Genomic DNA, 16783 nt, shown 5'->3' with positions numbered 1-16783 from the left:
GAAGCTTCCAACACTGACAGGATCAACAACATTCTGTGGCAAACCAGTTGCCGAAGGAGAATAGTTAAAAATAAGGATTAACTTAAGCACATCTCAATACCTTTAGAGTTTTGGAAACACAACAATTACAGTGTATCTTAACAGTAGTTGGTCATAAAATATTACTTAAAGACAACTGCAAGGAATAATTGTTCCTTACATCCAGAAGTTCAGTGAAAAAAAAAAATCTGCTAACTTAATTCAGATCTGTTTTACCAATTTATTTTTAAAAATTAAAAAAGTTACTCCCTTACAGTCAGGGAAAATCTGTAGCTCGTAATTTTAATCAACTTCCAGAAAAAAGTTTAATACTTAATTTTATGCAGTAGCAGCTATGTGCTTGCAGATTTTTAAGCTGACAATCAGAAAGGCAACTATGTCCTCTAGGATTTCTAATGACAGTAAAAGGTATTATATCGATGATGATGATAATAATAATAATAATTATGTTTCAAGGTTAACTTTTTCCTTCAAAGTTCTTTGCATTAGCCTATAAAACATCTGCAATTTACCTTTTAATCACATCACCTCCAATCAGTCCTGTAAGGCATATGGCAAACAAACAGGAACCTTTAGCCTAATTTGTTTTAATCTATTTCTACCTGCAAATAAGGCTTCTGGAATAATAAATGATGGCATCTCCTTTAAGCAATAAGAAAATATTAACAGGAAGCCCACAAATAAAGTGACATTATGTTAATGCATTTCATTTGCTTGCACCAGATCAGTAGTAACCAGGTCTGGACTTCACTGTCAAACAACGCGATTTAAGAAAAAAGAAAATCTATTGAAATTATCATTTTGTCCCATTTACATTGAGCAGGCTATTATCTTCTGTTTTATCTAAGTTTGATATTGAGAAAGAATTTCTCATTACAGTCCTAGTAAAATGTAGGGAAGGCTGGTTTTACATTGGTGCATTCTACAGATTGTTTCTAGCTAAAAATGGAATTGAGAAAGCCTTGTATGTAATTCATAATGGGCTGACAAACCACAATTTCACAGAAGATCTCATAAGAAGCATTATTTATTATCAGTCACATAAAATTCCACTTAGGCTGGCATTAAGCACACAGAAAAGGAGAAAAAAAAATGTGTAATTACACTTAACTTTATTTATAGAAACTGCTACTGTGTATCCAGAAGTAAATTTTTTTTTTTTGGTTCACAAACCTTAACTGGTCATCTCAAAGGTACTTCCCATGTTTCATATTAATATTCATAGTATTAATAAATTTTAAAAAAAGTTTTTGGAAGCTGATATTGGTCTAATGTATCCTCAAGAGTACACAGAACCGCTTTTAGATTCAAATCAGTAGAGCATTTTTAAAGCTGTGCTGAACTCAACACATGGAATAGTCCTACTGGCTGCAAATATTTTACTCATCCATTCAATATCAATATTTAAAGTACTTCGGCACAGGGGATATACTGTTTTTAAAATAGACAGATTAACCTACTTTGGCAGGCTTGAATTCTGAAAAATATCCTATGCTTATTTTACAAGATGATCTTTGTTCACAGAATTAATCTGCGGATATAAAAATATGCTTTCATTAAAGTGAATGCCATTTTCCATATAAAACATGTAGTAACAAAGGGAAACATAAAAAGCCAAAAATTGTAAACCATGTGAACCCAACTATGGAATTACATTAAGTAGCTATCTATAAATTAATTACAGCATTGGAGAAATTAAACTGTACCAGTCTTGGGAGTGCCATGCCAGTAACTGAGCATACAAGTTTGACAGTCTGCCCATAATGAATGTAGCCATCTCTCACTGTGAATTCTTCTCCTTCTGATTCATCATCATCCACTGCATGAAACAGGATTTTTCAGAATTATTTGTTTTGATAAGAACAACAATTAACATCACACTATTACATCAAATATATATATTCAGTAACAAAACAAATCTGCATATGGGCAATTAATATGCAGGATGTTTTTTTGTGAGGATGGAGGGAGGGAAGTGAAAAGATATATTGCTTTGTTTTTACTTACAGAGGTGAATGTAAAACGCTCCCCACTGTTGTGAACTGGCATGGAAATTACCACCTTCTACGTGCAAATATCTGGTGCTAACTGTTTGGGATCGAAGTCTATTAAATAGTGCCACTTTTGTCCCTGATGCAATACATACTGCAAGGAACATATACAGACTTGAGATCATAAAATTACTTCATTATTACATAGAAAAGTAACAAAAAGTCACAAATACTGTAAAATAAACTGAAGCATACGTGAAATCAAGAAATAATTTTCAAATATTGGTAATTTAGGAAATATTTATATTTGTGACAGACCAAAAATACTCAAAATACAAGTGGGATAACAAACATAGTGTCTGTTCTCCAAAGGCATGCTAGCTCATAGGATTTTGCCACTTAGCCAAATAGGCCAGTGTTTGCCAGCTGAAGACTCCTTCTCCAACAACTGATTATTTGAGCAGAAGCTTTAGCCTGCCCTTGCAAAGTACTTAGACAACTTTCGGCAATCATTTGAAGTATATTTGAAGTATAAAGAAAAATTATTCTTACAAATCACAAGCAATTGAAAGAAAGACGGATGTAACTATGTCAAATTATAACCATGCAACTTGAAATGTTCTTGGATCTGAACTTACTGATCATTCAAGAGAGAGAAACGCAAAGTTTGCTCCCCTAAAAAAAAAAAATCAGCAACTAACATTTTGCCATCAAAATGGGCTTGTTGTTCTACTTGGTTCATATTCACTGTCCATCAAAACTATCTGTCTGAATACAAATTCAACAGTGCATACTCTGAGCCCACGGGTGTGAACTGCACAGCAACAGATTGCCTTTAGTCATGTGCCAAGCTAGCGGCCCCGAGATCCACATTCCATAGGTGAATGGGTTCCAGCCCAACACAGATGGAAGAGCCTTTTAAAGCACTAGTGAAGAGAAAGAGAAAAACAAACAAAAAAAAAAGGGTATCTCTTGAGGTGCTCCAGTGGTATGCAGGCAAAAAACGCTGGAGGAGAAGCAAAAATGTTCCAAATCATACATTAGCACCAGAGATACCGTTAGCTGAAAATCACAGTAAGCAAATATCTGGGTGAAACATCACCATACAGATTTCTTAACCAACTACTTAAAAGGAACCATGCAAAACAAAAATAAAAACATGAAAATGGCCTGAAGGAGTAAGAAGGTGGCTGTGATGTAAGGAAGTGCAGTTTGGGTAACGTGACGCTACTCATTTATCACTATCTCTTTGATACTGATCAAAATATCCTAAGCACCAGATCACAGCAGCTTAACAGATCCAAAAGCTTGGAAAGCTGAGGTAGAACAGTCTTTATACACTTGTCTACCAGGATTCAATTCTCAGAATACAGGCTTTTTGGTGGACCTTCTGTATTTACTAAATAATTAGCTGTGACTGCATAAGACTCAACAGTGTAACCTATCTATATTGGAATATATTAAAATACGCTGATGTGTGCAATTCTGAAATGCAACAAAAAAACACGGAAGTTGAAAATGTCCTCGTATTTACTTTGTAATCAGACATCAGAATACATAAAAATTTAGTAGGAGTCAAAATTAATTGCTACATATAGAAAAAACCTGTAAAATACTTACAGTCTGCATTTTTCAGTGACTGTTTCTTTTTAGATGGTTTGGAGATGACTTTGATCCGTTTACTGAGGAACACACCGATGTCATCACTATTGCCATAGAACATTTTTACTGATAACATGAAGTGCTTTCTCTTGTCTGAGTCTGATATGTATAAGGTTTTGGCAGTGCAATAATTCTGTAGGTGAAAACACACTGTTGTTTCTTCTTTCAAGTCAACCCAGTTCCAGAAACTATGTATATTTAATTCTGAACAAATAGGAAATATGATGCAGTAATTTCTAAAACAGATCAGAAACTGCTTTTTCCATCTCTTCCCTATGGATTTCTTTTATGACTACTGTTTAACTTTGTGAAGTTTAGCACCCAACCTCATTACTTTACAGTTTTCCAGGACTGGAAAACATGATTGGAGACCATAACTGTGTCAAAGCCATCTCTGAGGGGTTAAGAGCACTGCTAAAAATTACACTTGAGTATAGCCATACAGACACTACACTGGGCATGCACAAGAGGCTACCTGTGTAGAAAATGTGTTGAGACAAACTTTTATTGAAAGGATGGGAAAGACTGGGTTTTGAAACATGAGAAAGTTACTTTTGGCTAAGTGTTTATGCTAGGTGACAACAGAAGCTCAAAAAATATCAAAAAGAACTTTTATTATTCTTTCCTATTCAGCAATATATGAAGCACTTCTGGTAGACAGTGCTGGAAATACTAGGTGACTATAAAATACAGTTTAATAAAACAACCAGCTAAAATGAACACTTGTGCTGCTAGTTTCCAACTGTTTAATTCATCACAAATACCTTTAAAAAAAAATCTTGTAAGCAATTGACACCACTGTAAAAAACGATCTACCAAATTTTTAAGACGGTATTTTAATAGTATTTTTATGCAAAGGGACTTAAAGACCACTTCTAGCAGCAGATGTTCAGACACTTCCATTCATGCAAGGAAAGGGACGTGGAGTCTGGGCCAGAAATCAGATTTCAGTTAGCCACTGATGCCTACCAAACACCTAACAGTTTATTGACTCTGCATCAAGAACCTACAAATTAAAGGTTAGTATCTTGTTATGACCTTATGAACTAAATCCACCTATTCAACCATCCTACATATTTTCGAGGGATTTTTTTTTTAAACCACTTATGTAGTATCTGCTATAGTGTAAGAAAAGTTACCAAAAATAAGCAAGGGCATTCCTTGAAATATGCACCATGTAGCTATAATATCCTTTCAGTAATCTGAGTGGTTTACTACAGTTCTTCTACCTTTCCTTCCAAGTTCAGCTGCTGCATTTCTTGGTCGCTGTTTCCTATCCCAATAAAGGCGCAAGGTTGTGATTCTTGCTCAGTGCAACCATCCCGTTCCATTTGCTCTTTTTTTTTCTTCCATCCACTGCCCATAAGATACACACATGGAGGAGGACAAAAGAACCTGAAAATGAGGAACAAATGATAGCGTTACACACAGCTTTCCAGAAAAACAAACTGATGTGTACCCAAAGCTTTCTTAGCCCATTCACACTTTGCATTTGAGTTTGTACAGGCATCTCCTTCATTTGCCTTGAAGGTTTTCTAAAATGCAAATTTAAAAAAAAAAAAAAGGGAAAAAGTAAGGACAAATTCAGCAGTAGATGCACTGTCACTGAGTATCTTTCCAGTTCAATATATGACAGTCTGCGCCTCTGTAAAATGAAAATGCTTTCTACCCTTACAAAGAGATTCTGAAAGTAAGTAAAAAGGCCTCAAAAGTTATTATAGTAATTTGCTTTTGTAAGTGCTTAACATGATGCAGCGATTAACATACACAGAACAGTTCCACACACTAATTTAATGGACAACTGCTGACTACTATTCCTAAACATTTAGTGGTTTGTCATTAGCAAGGAGGGACTCTATTCCATCCATGCATAAGCCTCTCTTCAATTTTTAAAAGGATTAAATGATTTTTTTAATCTTCATCAGTAACTACAGAAGATAAGACCTAGTAGTCTTCAGCAGCACTGACTGCAACCCATTTAGAGTCTACACATAGCAACATGCTCAAAATCAAATTCAGCATAATACAATGCATTGGTCTTGAGGTTTCTGTATATTGTTAAAGCCCAAATTGTGAAAAGGTTTGGGTTCAGTTAGTGAACAACTGCAGTGTTTTTATCGTCATTTCATTAGGATGAAAGATAAAAAAGCAGGAAGAGTACATCCACTTGTGAGGGAGATAAGGAGGCATGAAGGGAGAGGGACCTGAAAAAGTTCTTAATGATTCTATTTGCTTCAAATTAGAGTAGTGCTTAACTTGGCACTTCTGAAATCCTGCACTGACTCCTACCTTGCATAGGTGGGAAAGATTTTTTTTTTTTTTTTTTTTAATTTGGCTTGGGACAACTGAATTCCAGGCGGAGGGAGCAGACCCCATGCCGGGGCAGCAGCCAGTTGTGCACCACAGGCAGCCCCAGCAGCAGGCAGGAGCGATCAGGGCGTGGGTGAATTGAACTGCAGGCTCTGAGTCACAGGAAAATGATCAGAGGATAAAATTATTCCGTTTCTAAAGCATCTGTGGGAGTCCTGGGCAGGAGAGGACAGTGCCAGGTTACTGGCTCGACTCAATGATCTTAAAGGTCTTTTCCAACATTAAATGTTTGTACAACTGTTACTTCTACTAAACATCACACAAATCTTCATTAGTGGAAGTCAGCCTTAGTATAAAAATCCAGTCTAAATCACTTCTTTATCTCACCTATTCAGCAGAAATAATCTTTATTTAACAGATACAAAATTGTCCTTCTAAGTAACAGAATCCTTAACAGGTGAAACCAAAGTACTGTTAATAATAACATAATTAAAGAAATGTAAATATCAGGAATTCATATAAGTAACTAAAAATATTTGTAGTATTTTCAGTTAATGGACACAAATAATGTATATTCTTTGTCAAAGAAACAAACAATCAGATTTTGTTTTACAGCTATTTAAAACATCTCAGTGCTAATGAACAAAAATTACTGCCTGCAGGCAAAAAAACCCCCAAACTTACTTTCTTGACAATAAGCCTGCAGTCAAAATTTTTCACTTACATTCATCCTATGTAAAACACAGCAAAATGGGTGCTATACCAGTATCCATTCAGCTCAAATATCTGTGAACGTCTTTCAAAAGTATTGTGGTCCGAAAAAAAGACCACTTATAAAAGAGAATCTGTAGAAAATAGCTCACTATGTGACATCACAATTTCTGCATTTTTGAGGTGTCCAAATTAATTCATGAAACTGCTCCCCAGATTGCTTTTTAAACTTAATTCTAAACAAACAGAAATGCTATATTTCCTCCATGTTGATAATCCATTTCAGCAAAGACTTAATTATTTGCTCCTTTTCCCACCTTCACACTGTTCTGAAGCATAGAAATTTTGATAAATAGAGAATTATGAACTAAGAGAAAGCCACTTGTAGAAACAATCTATTCAAAGTTTAACAATTAACATTTTTTCATGTGCTTATTGCATCAGTTTTTAGTATTTGTATTTCATTCTTTGGGGTAATCACAGGTCATATGAAGGCTCTAGAATCTTTTTCTTCCAACTGAAAATGCAGGACACAGAGAACCAAGGTGGCAAGCAGAAACTCGCCAATTTGCAGAGCAGATGTTTCCTGATGACCTGTCAAGAAGCTACGCAATAAACCAACACAAAAATAACACTTCCACAGTAGCAGCACATGAGAATACTTCCACTAGCCCAACCACTATTCATAAAGCTAAAATTTGTAGTTATCTGACATTAGAATGGGTTATTGTAATATTATTGCTCTAAGAATAGAGATTCTGGAATTTGAAAATCACCATGAATAGAGTGAGCAGCAGTAAATATTAAACAGCACACACTGTGTATCCCTTTTAGATTGCAATTATGCCTTTTGCTTCTTATCTTCTGCTATCTGACCTCTGTTGCAGCTTCCCTCATCAAGACATTGAATGATGCAGTAGAGGTATATTTAAGCACACCATGAGTTTCTGTTATATGCTGATTAAATCTTCCCCTTACTACTACAGATTTTTGATTTGAAAACCAGGAATGCATTTTCTACTTTTCAACGGCATTTATTTCAAACACAACAGATGACTTAATTTCCCTCAAGTGCTTCTCTACCCGAAAGAAAAAATTATCTTAAGAGGACTTACATTTGTCAGGGAGACAGTGCAATTACAATGGTCAAGATCATAAAGTTCATATTAAAAGTACAACACGTATATTTACTTTCTACACATCACCCCACGACTAGATGTAAACACCCTAACTGTTGTTAGAAACCTACTCGGAAGTTCACCTACTGGTTGCTGCAACTTTCAGTATTTTTTAGGGAAACAGAAAACCAAAGAAAGAAAGAAAGAAGTTTTAGCATTACACTGAGAAAATGTCTACTTAGACAACTGTGGTAACATTAAAAAAAGAACCAAAACATTGGGGGAGGTGTGAGGAAGAAACAGGATAAGCAGGAGTCACATTCTTATTAGATCAAGGGGTCGAGTGAGGGCAATGACCATGCCCAAGTACTGTAGAGAGCAAAGCAGAGGCCTAAACTACTCTGCCATCCCAGATTAGGGAAGTGTGACCATGGTCCTCTAAGAACAATACTTTCCAAATGCAGGTTAGGAACTAAGTCTAAGATATGCAATTTCGGGGGGAAGAAGCTTTCAAGTAACGCACCACAGAGCTTCTGAATTTTCAAACCAAAATGACAATACAAGACCTTTTCAGTGTTGACAGACATATCCCACTAATTTTCTTCTGACAACCTATTTCTGATGAAGAAGTTATACACAGACTAAAAATTAATACCAACCTTTATTAACATAGCAATGCTTTGAAAAAAGAAAACCCCTTGTATTCCAAGTATTATAACACCATAAAGCACATGTGACATATTTACCTTTCTTCCTCATGTACTCTTTCATATTTATCTTACTGGTTAGAACACAAGAAATATAAAACTCCAAACTTTTTTCATATCCTTTCTCATTTCAGCTTAATTCTAAACCAAGTCTTCTGAAAATCTACAGCCACTAGATGGCAATGAAGACCTTTAAGAAACAAGCTGTAACCCATTGAAGAAGAGGAAACAAGCCACAATAATTAAAGCACTCTTTTAAAATTAGATCACAGAGAAAACCCCTCAAAAACTATGACTTACAGAACAAAGAAACAAACTTTTGGAGCTGAGAAAATTTTAAATTGGGTTAAAACTATGAAAAAGAAGAGTGTGGACATTCACAGTTTGAATGGATTTTCTTATGTAACAGGCTCTTATTCACCCTTCAGGCACAGACAAGTATAGTCCAAAGTAAAGTCCCAAGGCCTTTTACTTCATATTTACAGTTCCAGGAAGTAATGTATAGGAGAGATTAATTAAAAATTTTCTATCCAATATACAGTGAGTAAACTATCACTTGCTCTATATTTTTAATTTTCACAGAGAATTAAAGAAAGTCTCTTTGATATGTATAAAATAACTGCTGGAAACAGGTTCTCTCATTAATAAAATATTTCCAATGTAAATAGGAATGTAAATGTTCATGTGAGAGGCTGGTTTTCAGATAACTGTAAAGAGAAAAAGAGAAAAATCACCTCCCCAAAATAAGTAAGGTAATTTATGTAAAGTAAATTCCAGTACTACTGATGGAAATAAGGTAGGATGACGTTTGGTGGAACAAATGAAAATACTCTTCCTTCAACCTTTGATTTACAAGCCCTACCTCTCTTTAACCACAAAACTAAAGTGACACTGAGTAGGAGGCAAAAATTCTTCTGAAGTATTAATCTGAGTAAAAAATAGTAAAAAAAAATTATGTTGCAGGGAGAGGTAGCTGTGTCTGATTCTTCTGAACTTCTTCGGAATTTTCAGTACAAGAAGTAATAGTAGAAAATCATATAGGATATAATTTCTTCACTGCATTTGTAGCATATTCTTGTAATACCTCTTCTCTATGCCACGAGCAGGCTGGCATTTTCTTGCTGAATGTGCAGTAAAACAACACAAGGCATTTCTCTGTGAGGTAAACACCTAACAACTTGATCTAAAAAACACACGGTATCTGTTAGGGATTCCTTCTGTGAGTTATTTCATTACTGGAAGTACAACAACCTGGAATGTCATTCCTGAACAAAACCTATTCCACGTTTGTTAGAGTCGCATGACAAGATGCAGGTTCAGTGTTTCCTACTTGCTGATATAAAGCAGAGTGACTGAACCAGGGTAACAGTTTGGGATACCAGGTCTCTGCAAATACTTCACGTATTTAACGTATCCCTACAACATTTTGTTACGGACTCCTGGTTCCTCAGAGGCTCTGTGTGATGCTCCTCCTATGCATCTTTAAGTATTTGTGATCAGTGTAATTAAAACCATGGGCAGTTTTAAATGAAGCTAACATGGGAACTGATACTATCTAGAAAAGGTCAGAGGATCAACCTCCAAAACGTAAAGGGCACCCCCATAGTATCTTCTTACACTATAATTTCATAGGCCGTTCAAGTGAGGAAAGACCAACCTCCTGTTAGACTCCAGGTTTAGTAACTCAGTACAGCAAACAGAAACAAGCTGTTACTCATCTGTTCTGACCGATCTGTTCCATCAGACCAACTGGAAACCAACCATTTTTCCATGGCAAGAAAACCAAGCTGAGATTTGTCTAAGGATGTGCCCCTTTATTCCAAATGAGTTGAAGGGAAGAATAGAATAATTTCTAGTGTTTTCCAAATCTTGACTGCAATAACACAAAGAGAACCAGGTTTGAACTTTGGCAGTGCCTGGAATACTGTGTTAAATCAGACAATCACCAAAGGGGAAAACAATACTCCTTCAGGCCAATCAATGCAGAGAAAATATGGTACTTCAACTACAGAAGCTACCCTAATTTGCCAGGAAGCAAGGGGTAGAAAGTAAAAAAAAAAACCAGCTCATGTTACTGCTACCTAGTTCTGATGTACTCGATGCCCTCCTCAAACCACAGGCTTCTGTTCACAAAGGTTTGCTTTCTCAAATCCTCCAAGTCATCCGTGTTCATCTTACAGAAGTATTTGCCTTCAGGAGAATTCAGGGGTTTCCACCAGCTAGGGTTTTTTATATTCAGAGTGACATTGGAAGGGAAGTTTTTCCTTTGTACCTGTCAATTCCAAGTCAGTCAAGCAGGACATGTGTTTGTCAATTACCCACGTTTTTCTGAGACTCCCTTTTCTTAGGAGCTAAAGAGCTAACAACATTTACTAAGGAATTCATTACAACTACAAACAAATGAAAAATCATTAGGTCCAAGAGTGCAAAGGATGAAGCAGCGAAAACCATTGGGTAAGCCCTGGGAAAGGCTATGCTCTCAATAACAAGAGCATTATCCAGAGAGCAGGCACACTCAGTTCAGGGAAGGGAAGTATTTGAATAGAAATTACAGGAGCTCCTTCACTAACAGCCATAAACCAAGATGCAGTCAGAGCATTCTCATGCTAATCAGCAGTGATAACGTCTAAACTCAGAACAGCATGTAATACAAATACACCAGTTGGGCTCACAGTCTTTAGATGAACTATGTCTTGGAATCCAAAACACTTCAGTTCTTTAAACTGCTATAGGATCACACTGTTCAGACTCTGAGAGAGGTCTCAGTTAATGGTAAATATGGAAAAAAATACAAGCACAGACCAAATACTCACACTCATCAGGAGTAAATATCACCTGAGTCTCTATCAGTTGAATGTCTCTGAAAGATGACAGTCATCCAACAGGAAACATGAGGCATGAAGTCTTAAATTCAGCTAAAGCCCATCCCTGAGCTTCTTACCTCCTGGCTTCTTTGTTTAACTAAAAAGCATTAACTTTGGGAAGTGCAAGGCTAATATGAAGAGTCAACTCAAAAAGGAAAAAAGTCTCCTTTCATTACTGTTACTTACAGACAAGTATGAAGAATTCTCAAGCTAACCCAGAAAGTCTCCATCCACGTGACAACAACCTGGAATTGTGTTTCTGTGATGCCTATTTAAACCAGGCCACACTACGTGACATCTGCGCCGTCTACAGCACAGTGTTTTCAACAGAGTATTTCACCATCTACTAAGCCTCATCAAAACACTGAAAGGTAGTTATTATGCCATGCAAAGTTTATTAATGGTAAGTATTTTCCATGGCCTTGCAACAAATAAGATTTAAAGACTGGAACAAGAGGTGGAAGTTTGTTTAGGTGGTTTTTTTTTTAGGTTCTATATTTATTTGAAAGAGATGTCAAATTTAAGAAATAATTCCTTTTGTAACTGGAATTCTTAATTACAAAAATAGTACAAACTAACTGACTCTTTAAAGATCAAAAGCTAACCAGATTATATACAAGTCATAATGAAGTCCCATGGAAAACACGAAATTTCTCCATAAAAGAAAAGCTATGAAATAGGTTTCTTCCCATAAAGAAGATGTATGCAAAACAAGTCACTTCAGAAATGGTACTGAATGTAAAAATGGTAAAAACTTTACTGGTCAGTTGCATAAAGCAACGTTAAACCTTTACTAATTTTGCTCAGTCCAGAAATATGAAGAAATAAAGGGCACATTCTGCTATAAATAAAACAGAAGCAATTAAAAAAAAAACTCAAAAAAAGAAAAAAGGAATACTTTAATTCATCATTAAGTTTCACTAAGTACCTTAGGGCACACGTGGATCCAAGGATTTAATAATGGGCACTTTTCTTTACACTGATAACAACAGGACATCATGACTGATCCTGACAGTCTGGGAACTAGCAGAACAGTATGACAGACTGTATATATGGTATGCTAAAACTTAAGAAAACCTAAAATACTTAAACAGAAAAAATGAAACCCTAGTATGTATGGCAAGAGGCTATGAGCAGAAACTGATGCACTACACCTGAACATTAGGAAGAATTTCTTTACTGTGCAGGTGACTGAGCACTGAACAGACTGCCCAGAGAGGTTGTGGAGTCTCCCTCACTGGAGATATTCAAGAACCATCTGGATTCAATCCTGTGCCATGTGCTCTGGGATGACTCTGCTTGAGCAGGGAGGTTGGACCAGATGACCCACTGTGGTCCCTTCCAACCTGCACCATTCTGTGACTCTGATTTCACACTATCATTTCATACCCATACCAGGACAGCAATCATTTCACCATCGTACTACTTGATAACCAACATCCAAGCATTCTGGTCATCTTTTGCCAAGGTCTGAAATTCTTGTTTGACATGCTTCCATTTTTAAAGAGGGAAATCTGAGATACCTTTCTTAAACAAATGCAGTTGTGCTGAGATAGGACGCTGAACTGCATCTCAAAAAAAATGGTGAAAGAATGCCTAGTTTCAGTTAGCAATTGTTTCAAGCAGTGAGAAACCAATGACCAGTTTGCTAACCATTATTAGTACTCAGGTAATGTATGTACCACAGTGACGTTACAGCACTAAGTGAACTATACACATATATTCAAGGCAACAGGAATCTATGGCAATACTATGAAATACACGTAGGCACTTTCACAAACTGTTACCGAATAACAATTTGAATCTTTGCCCTGGATATTTCAGAACACTTATGTACATCTTCCAAACAGTAATGAAACTTTTAATAATCAAAATTACATACTTTATATTTTCATCCCACTTTTGATGTAATTTGCTCTCCAGAATAATGACACATAGGACAGCTTTGAAAAATGTTCCTACCCTTATGAACTGCTCTGGCCTCAAGAGAACAAAGTTACAGATACACTGTTTAGAGAATCACTTTCTTATCTGCAAGCACATCCCTCATTTTTGGGGAATAATATGCTTAACTCATCTGCAGTGATAAGTTAACTATGCAACTCTTGAATGATAGTACAAACTGAGAAGATAACCAGAGGTCCCTATATTGTCAGGATAAATCTTTCTGGCTTTTGAGTTTGCTGCTAAGGGTCAAAGTTATCATGTACTGATAGCACAGCCCGGCACTGCAACCCCTTTGCATTTAAACACGGCAGAGAGCAAGAGGGCTGTACAGCTATGCAGCAGGTACACAGCACACTTGTCGGCTTTCGTGTGCTTCCTCCTTTTTCACTGACTTCCTACTTGATTCACATCAAGAATTTCACAAAGATCCAAAAAGCACTTTGAGCAAACAATTCCATGGAGCTGGACACTGCTCGAAAGAAAGGACTGCAGACACCGGCTAACAGAAAAGACAGCACATACTGAAGGACAAGTACTCAGGCACAGAATACTGAAGAACAGTTGACAATATAGTCTGTATCTCTGTGATTCAGAAAGTCATCAGAAAGTGTGACTTTGGTAAGTAGCAATACACTGAGAAATCTGCAGATTTAATTCTAACATTCCTGTTTTTCTAACACTGTCATATATAAATATCTTAAACCTCTAATGTCAGAAAGTTGTAAAAACATACTGATGTAACAGGACTTTCACAACAGTGGCAAAAGAAAGGTTAAAACTTCAAAACCATTAGTGTGTTGAATATGTGGTCTTTTGTGTGGTGAACAAATAATAATAATACAAAGTATCTGAAAAATAGCCAAACACTGACTACTTCAGTGAAATGTAAGGTAGAAAAGCATCACTCATAATTAAATAATGTTCTATTTCACCAAAAGAGGGCTAGAAACCTGCATATATGAAGGACCATCCTATTTGCTTGTACTAGTCATGCAATAAAAACCATCACACAGACTACAAGACCGCACAAAAAGCACCTTTGAAATTCTTCAGGAAAACACTCCTCTACAAATAGTCACTGTGGATCACCTTATTTACACCAGACTTAAAATGCAACGTTTAAAATGAAAGCCATTTTACTTCAATGGAAGAAAAGCTTCACCCACAGACAGGGAACCTGTTGGTATAAACAGGCATCGCCCCATTGAATGCCACAGGTTTGCAGCACTTGTTACAGAATTAAATGATTTATGAGAAAGCATTTAGTTTCGTGTTTCTTCAGACTACACTGCATTCTTAGGAATTCTGCAAATTATGCACCAGACTCCAAACTATAGTTTCCCTGGCTGGCAGCTGAAAAGGCAATGCAGGAAAGCGTAAAGACTTACCTTTTTTCATTTCCATATGATTTCTGCGCAACTTTTGCATGGAGTATTAGTACTGTTTGGTCACCTCGCTCCTTCAGGTAGTTTCGCATTGCTTCCCTAAAAATTAAAAGACAATATAAGCTTTGAAAGTTCTTCTGGTTTTGTTTATAATTAGAAGAACTGAAAGACTGTTTTAGGAGAAAAACCCCAAACCCAAACACCTGAAAAAACAAGAAGGCAATCATTAACAGGGTCAAGATGTGTTTGCTTACTGTTTAAGACAATTGCACAGGAAAAAGAAGGAACTATCTTGCATGAAACTAGCAATAAGGGTCTGTGGTCATTTTCAATTACTACATTTTCCAGAAATAAAAGATGCTTGTGTCAAATCGTACCAATGCCAATCACTACACCATGTTCAAAGTCCTACTTCAGAAAGTACGATGCCACAAATACATGATTAGAGCAGACTTCATTAATTCAATATTTTCTTCATGAACAACTTAATATCTCATGATATTGACAAATTGTTTAAATTTTTTAACTAAATCAGTGCAATGTTTATGTACAAGCTTTCTTTTGGTTGTGAAGATACTAAGGAAAAGTTAAATTCTTCAGCTTATTGTTTCATCTAGTTTTCTAGAGAAAACCTCTACTTCCTGCATAAAATGAGGTTAAAAAAATTAATTTTTAGAACTTTTCTATTGTTCATCATCCCTGTAATGACAGACATCATATAAGTGCTGTAATTACCTCAAACACACCAACAGCAATTCCTCGAGAGAACTGAGAGAACAATACACCCTATCATTCTTCTGCATAATATTCTAACTGTTCATTAAGCAGCATGCCAAATTCAACACCCTAGGGATTAGCTGTGTTGGAGTGCTGGCAGGAACACTTTTAAGTTCCTGAAGGAGTTTCTGCGGGTTGAATGCCCACCAACGCATTCATTTTCAAAGTCATCAACTAAAGAAACAAATTATGAATTTACCAGGAAGTTATATGAAGAGATTAAACACTAAATAAAGCGAATTTTTTGCTTGGTTGGATAAATTTTTCTATTTTTAATTTTTTTGTGAATGACACCAACTGTTGAATTCCCTTTGGAAAGATCTCGAGAAGTAAACATTTCTAGTGGAAAAAAATGATGGAAGATAAAAGGCAATATTTTATCGACAAGACCTTTTCCAAAAGAAATCTCCTCATATAGTTTCATAGAGCAAAGCAAGTCCATTAAGCGGGGGTCGAGTTGGACAATAACAATCCAGCTTTGCTAAGGATGTTTTGCAAATCTTGTGTTTGTCATGGCTGAATGAAACATGATTAACGTCTAGTGGTTAGTGTGCAGATTTTCTGTCTAAACAGCAGGATATAAAAGCAGACAAAAGACTTCAGTTACTGTTTTAAATTTGCACTAACTTGATCTACTTATATTTGACATTAAAACTGATTTTACATTTGATAAAACTGATGTTTATCCATGAAACACAGCTGGAAGAACCGTGTTAAAGCAGACAGACTTACCTATTTACAACTATTGTTTAAGAATATATTTTAAAACACAAAACATAATTCACTGTGAAATTATTATGACACACTTCACTATGATATATATTAGCTGCATTTGTTTAAAAACTTTTAACCTGACAATTTGAAATACTCTATCAATAGTACTGTCATACTAAATTAAGAACATCTGTCATACTAAAAACTTTTGACTTGACTACTACTACAAAAAAACCCCAAACCACTCAAACCCAGCAACCCATGCAGAAAACCACTAGGTGCTATCTTTATTTAGCATTTTATGAGGAAGAAATTTTGTCTTTTCTAATGGTCTGTTGCTACAGTGGACTTGAATAATCCAAGCTCCTGGGAGAACTAGGGATGTTCCCCTCCAACCTCTCACACTGATAAAGAGAACGCATAACCATTGCAATTCTTACACATCATTTTTCATTATTAAATCTTAAAACTCTTCACAAAGGTTGTACTTTTATAGCTTACATCCAAAACCAACTAGCACAGTATGAACAAAGTGTTGTTCTGCTGGAGCTTGCACGA

At 36.0% G+C, this 16783-nt stretch overlaps 1 protein-coding gene across 1 annotated transcript in view; it reads right to left on the bottom strand.

Moving 5' to 3' along the window:
- RBPJ (recombination signal binding protein for immunoglobulin kappa J region) overlaps nt 1-16783 on the bottom strand; it is a 61342-nt gene that overhangs the window by 10862 nt on the left and 33697 nt on the right. The window contains exons 3-7 of the mRNA XM_039381438.1: nt 14738-14833; nt 4922-5087; nt 3651-3825; nt 2047-2184; nt 1746-1858 (exon numbers count right to left, since the gene is read on the bottom strand). Of these exons, the coding sequence (XP_039237372.1) occupies nt 1746-1858; nt 2047-2184; nt 3651-3825; nt 4922-5087; nt 14738-14833 (688 nt within the window). The remainder of the gene's footprint in view (nt 1-1745; nt 1859-2046; nt 2185-3650; nt 3826-4921; nt 5088-14737; nt 14834-16783) is intronic.

The sequence above is a fragment of the Pipra filicauda genome, unplaced genomic scaffold, assembly GCF_003945595.2.
Source record: "Pipra filicauda isolate LSUMZ 115617 unplaced genomic scaffold, ASM394559v2 scaffold223_size1779592_pilon, whole genome shotgun sequence".
Taxonomy (NCBI): Eukaryota; Metazoa; Chordata; class Aves; order Passeriformes; family Pipridae; genus Pipra; species Pipra filicauda.
This window is presented reverse-complemented; position numbering and strand designations above follow the sequence as displayed.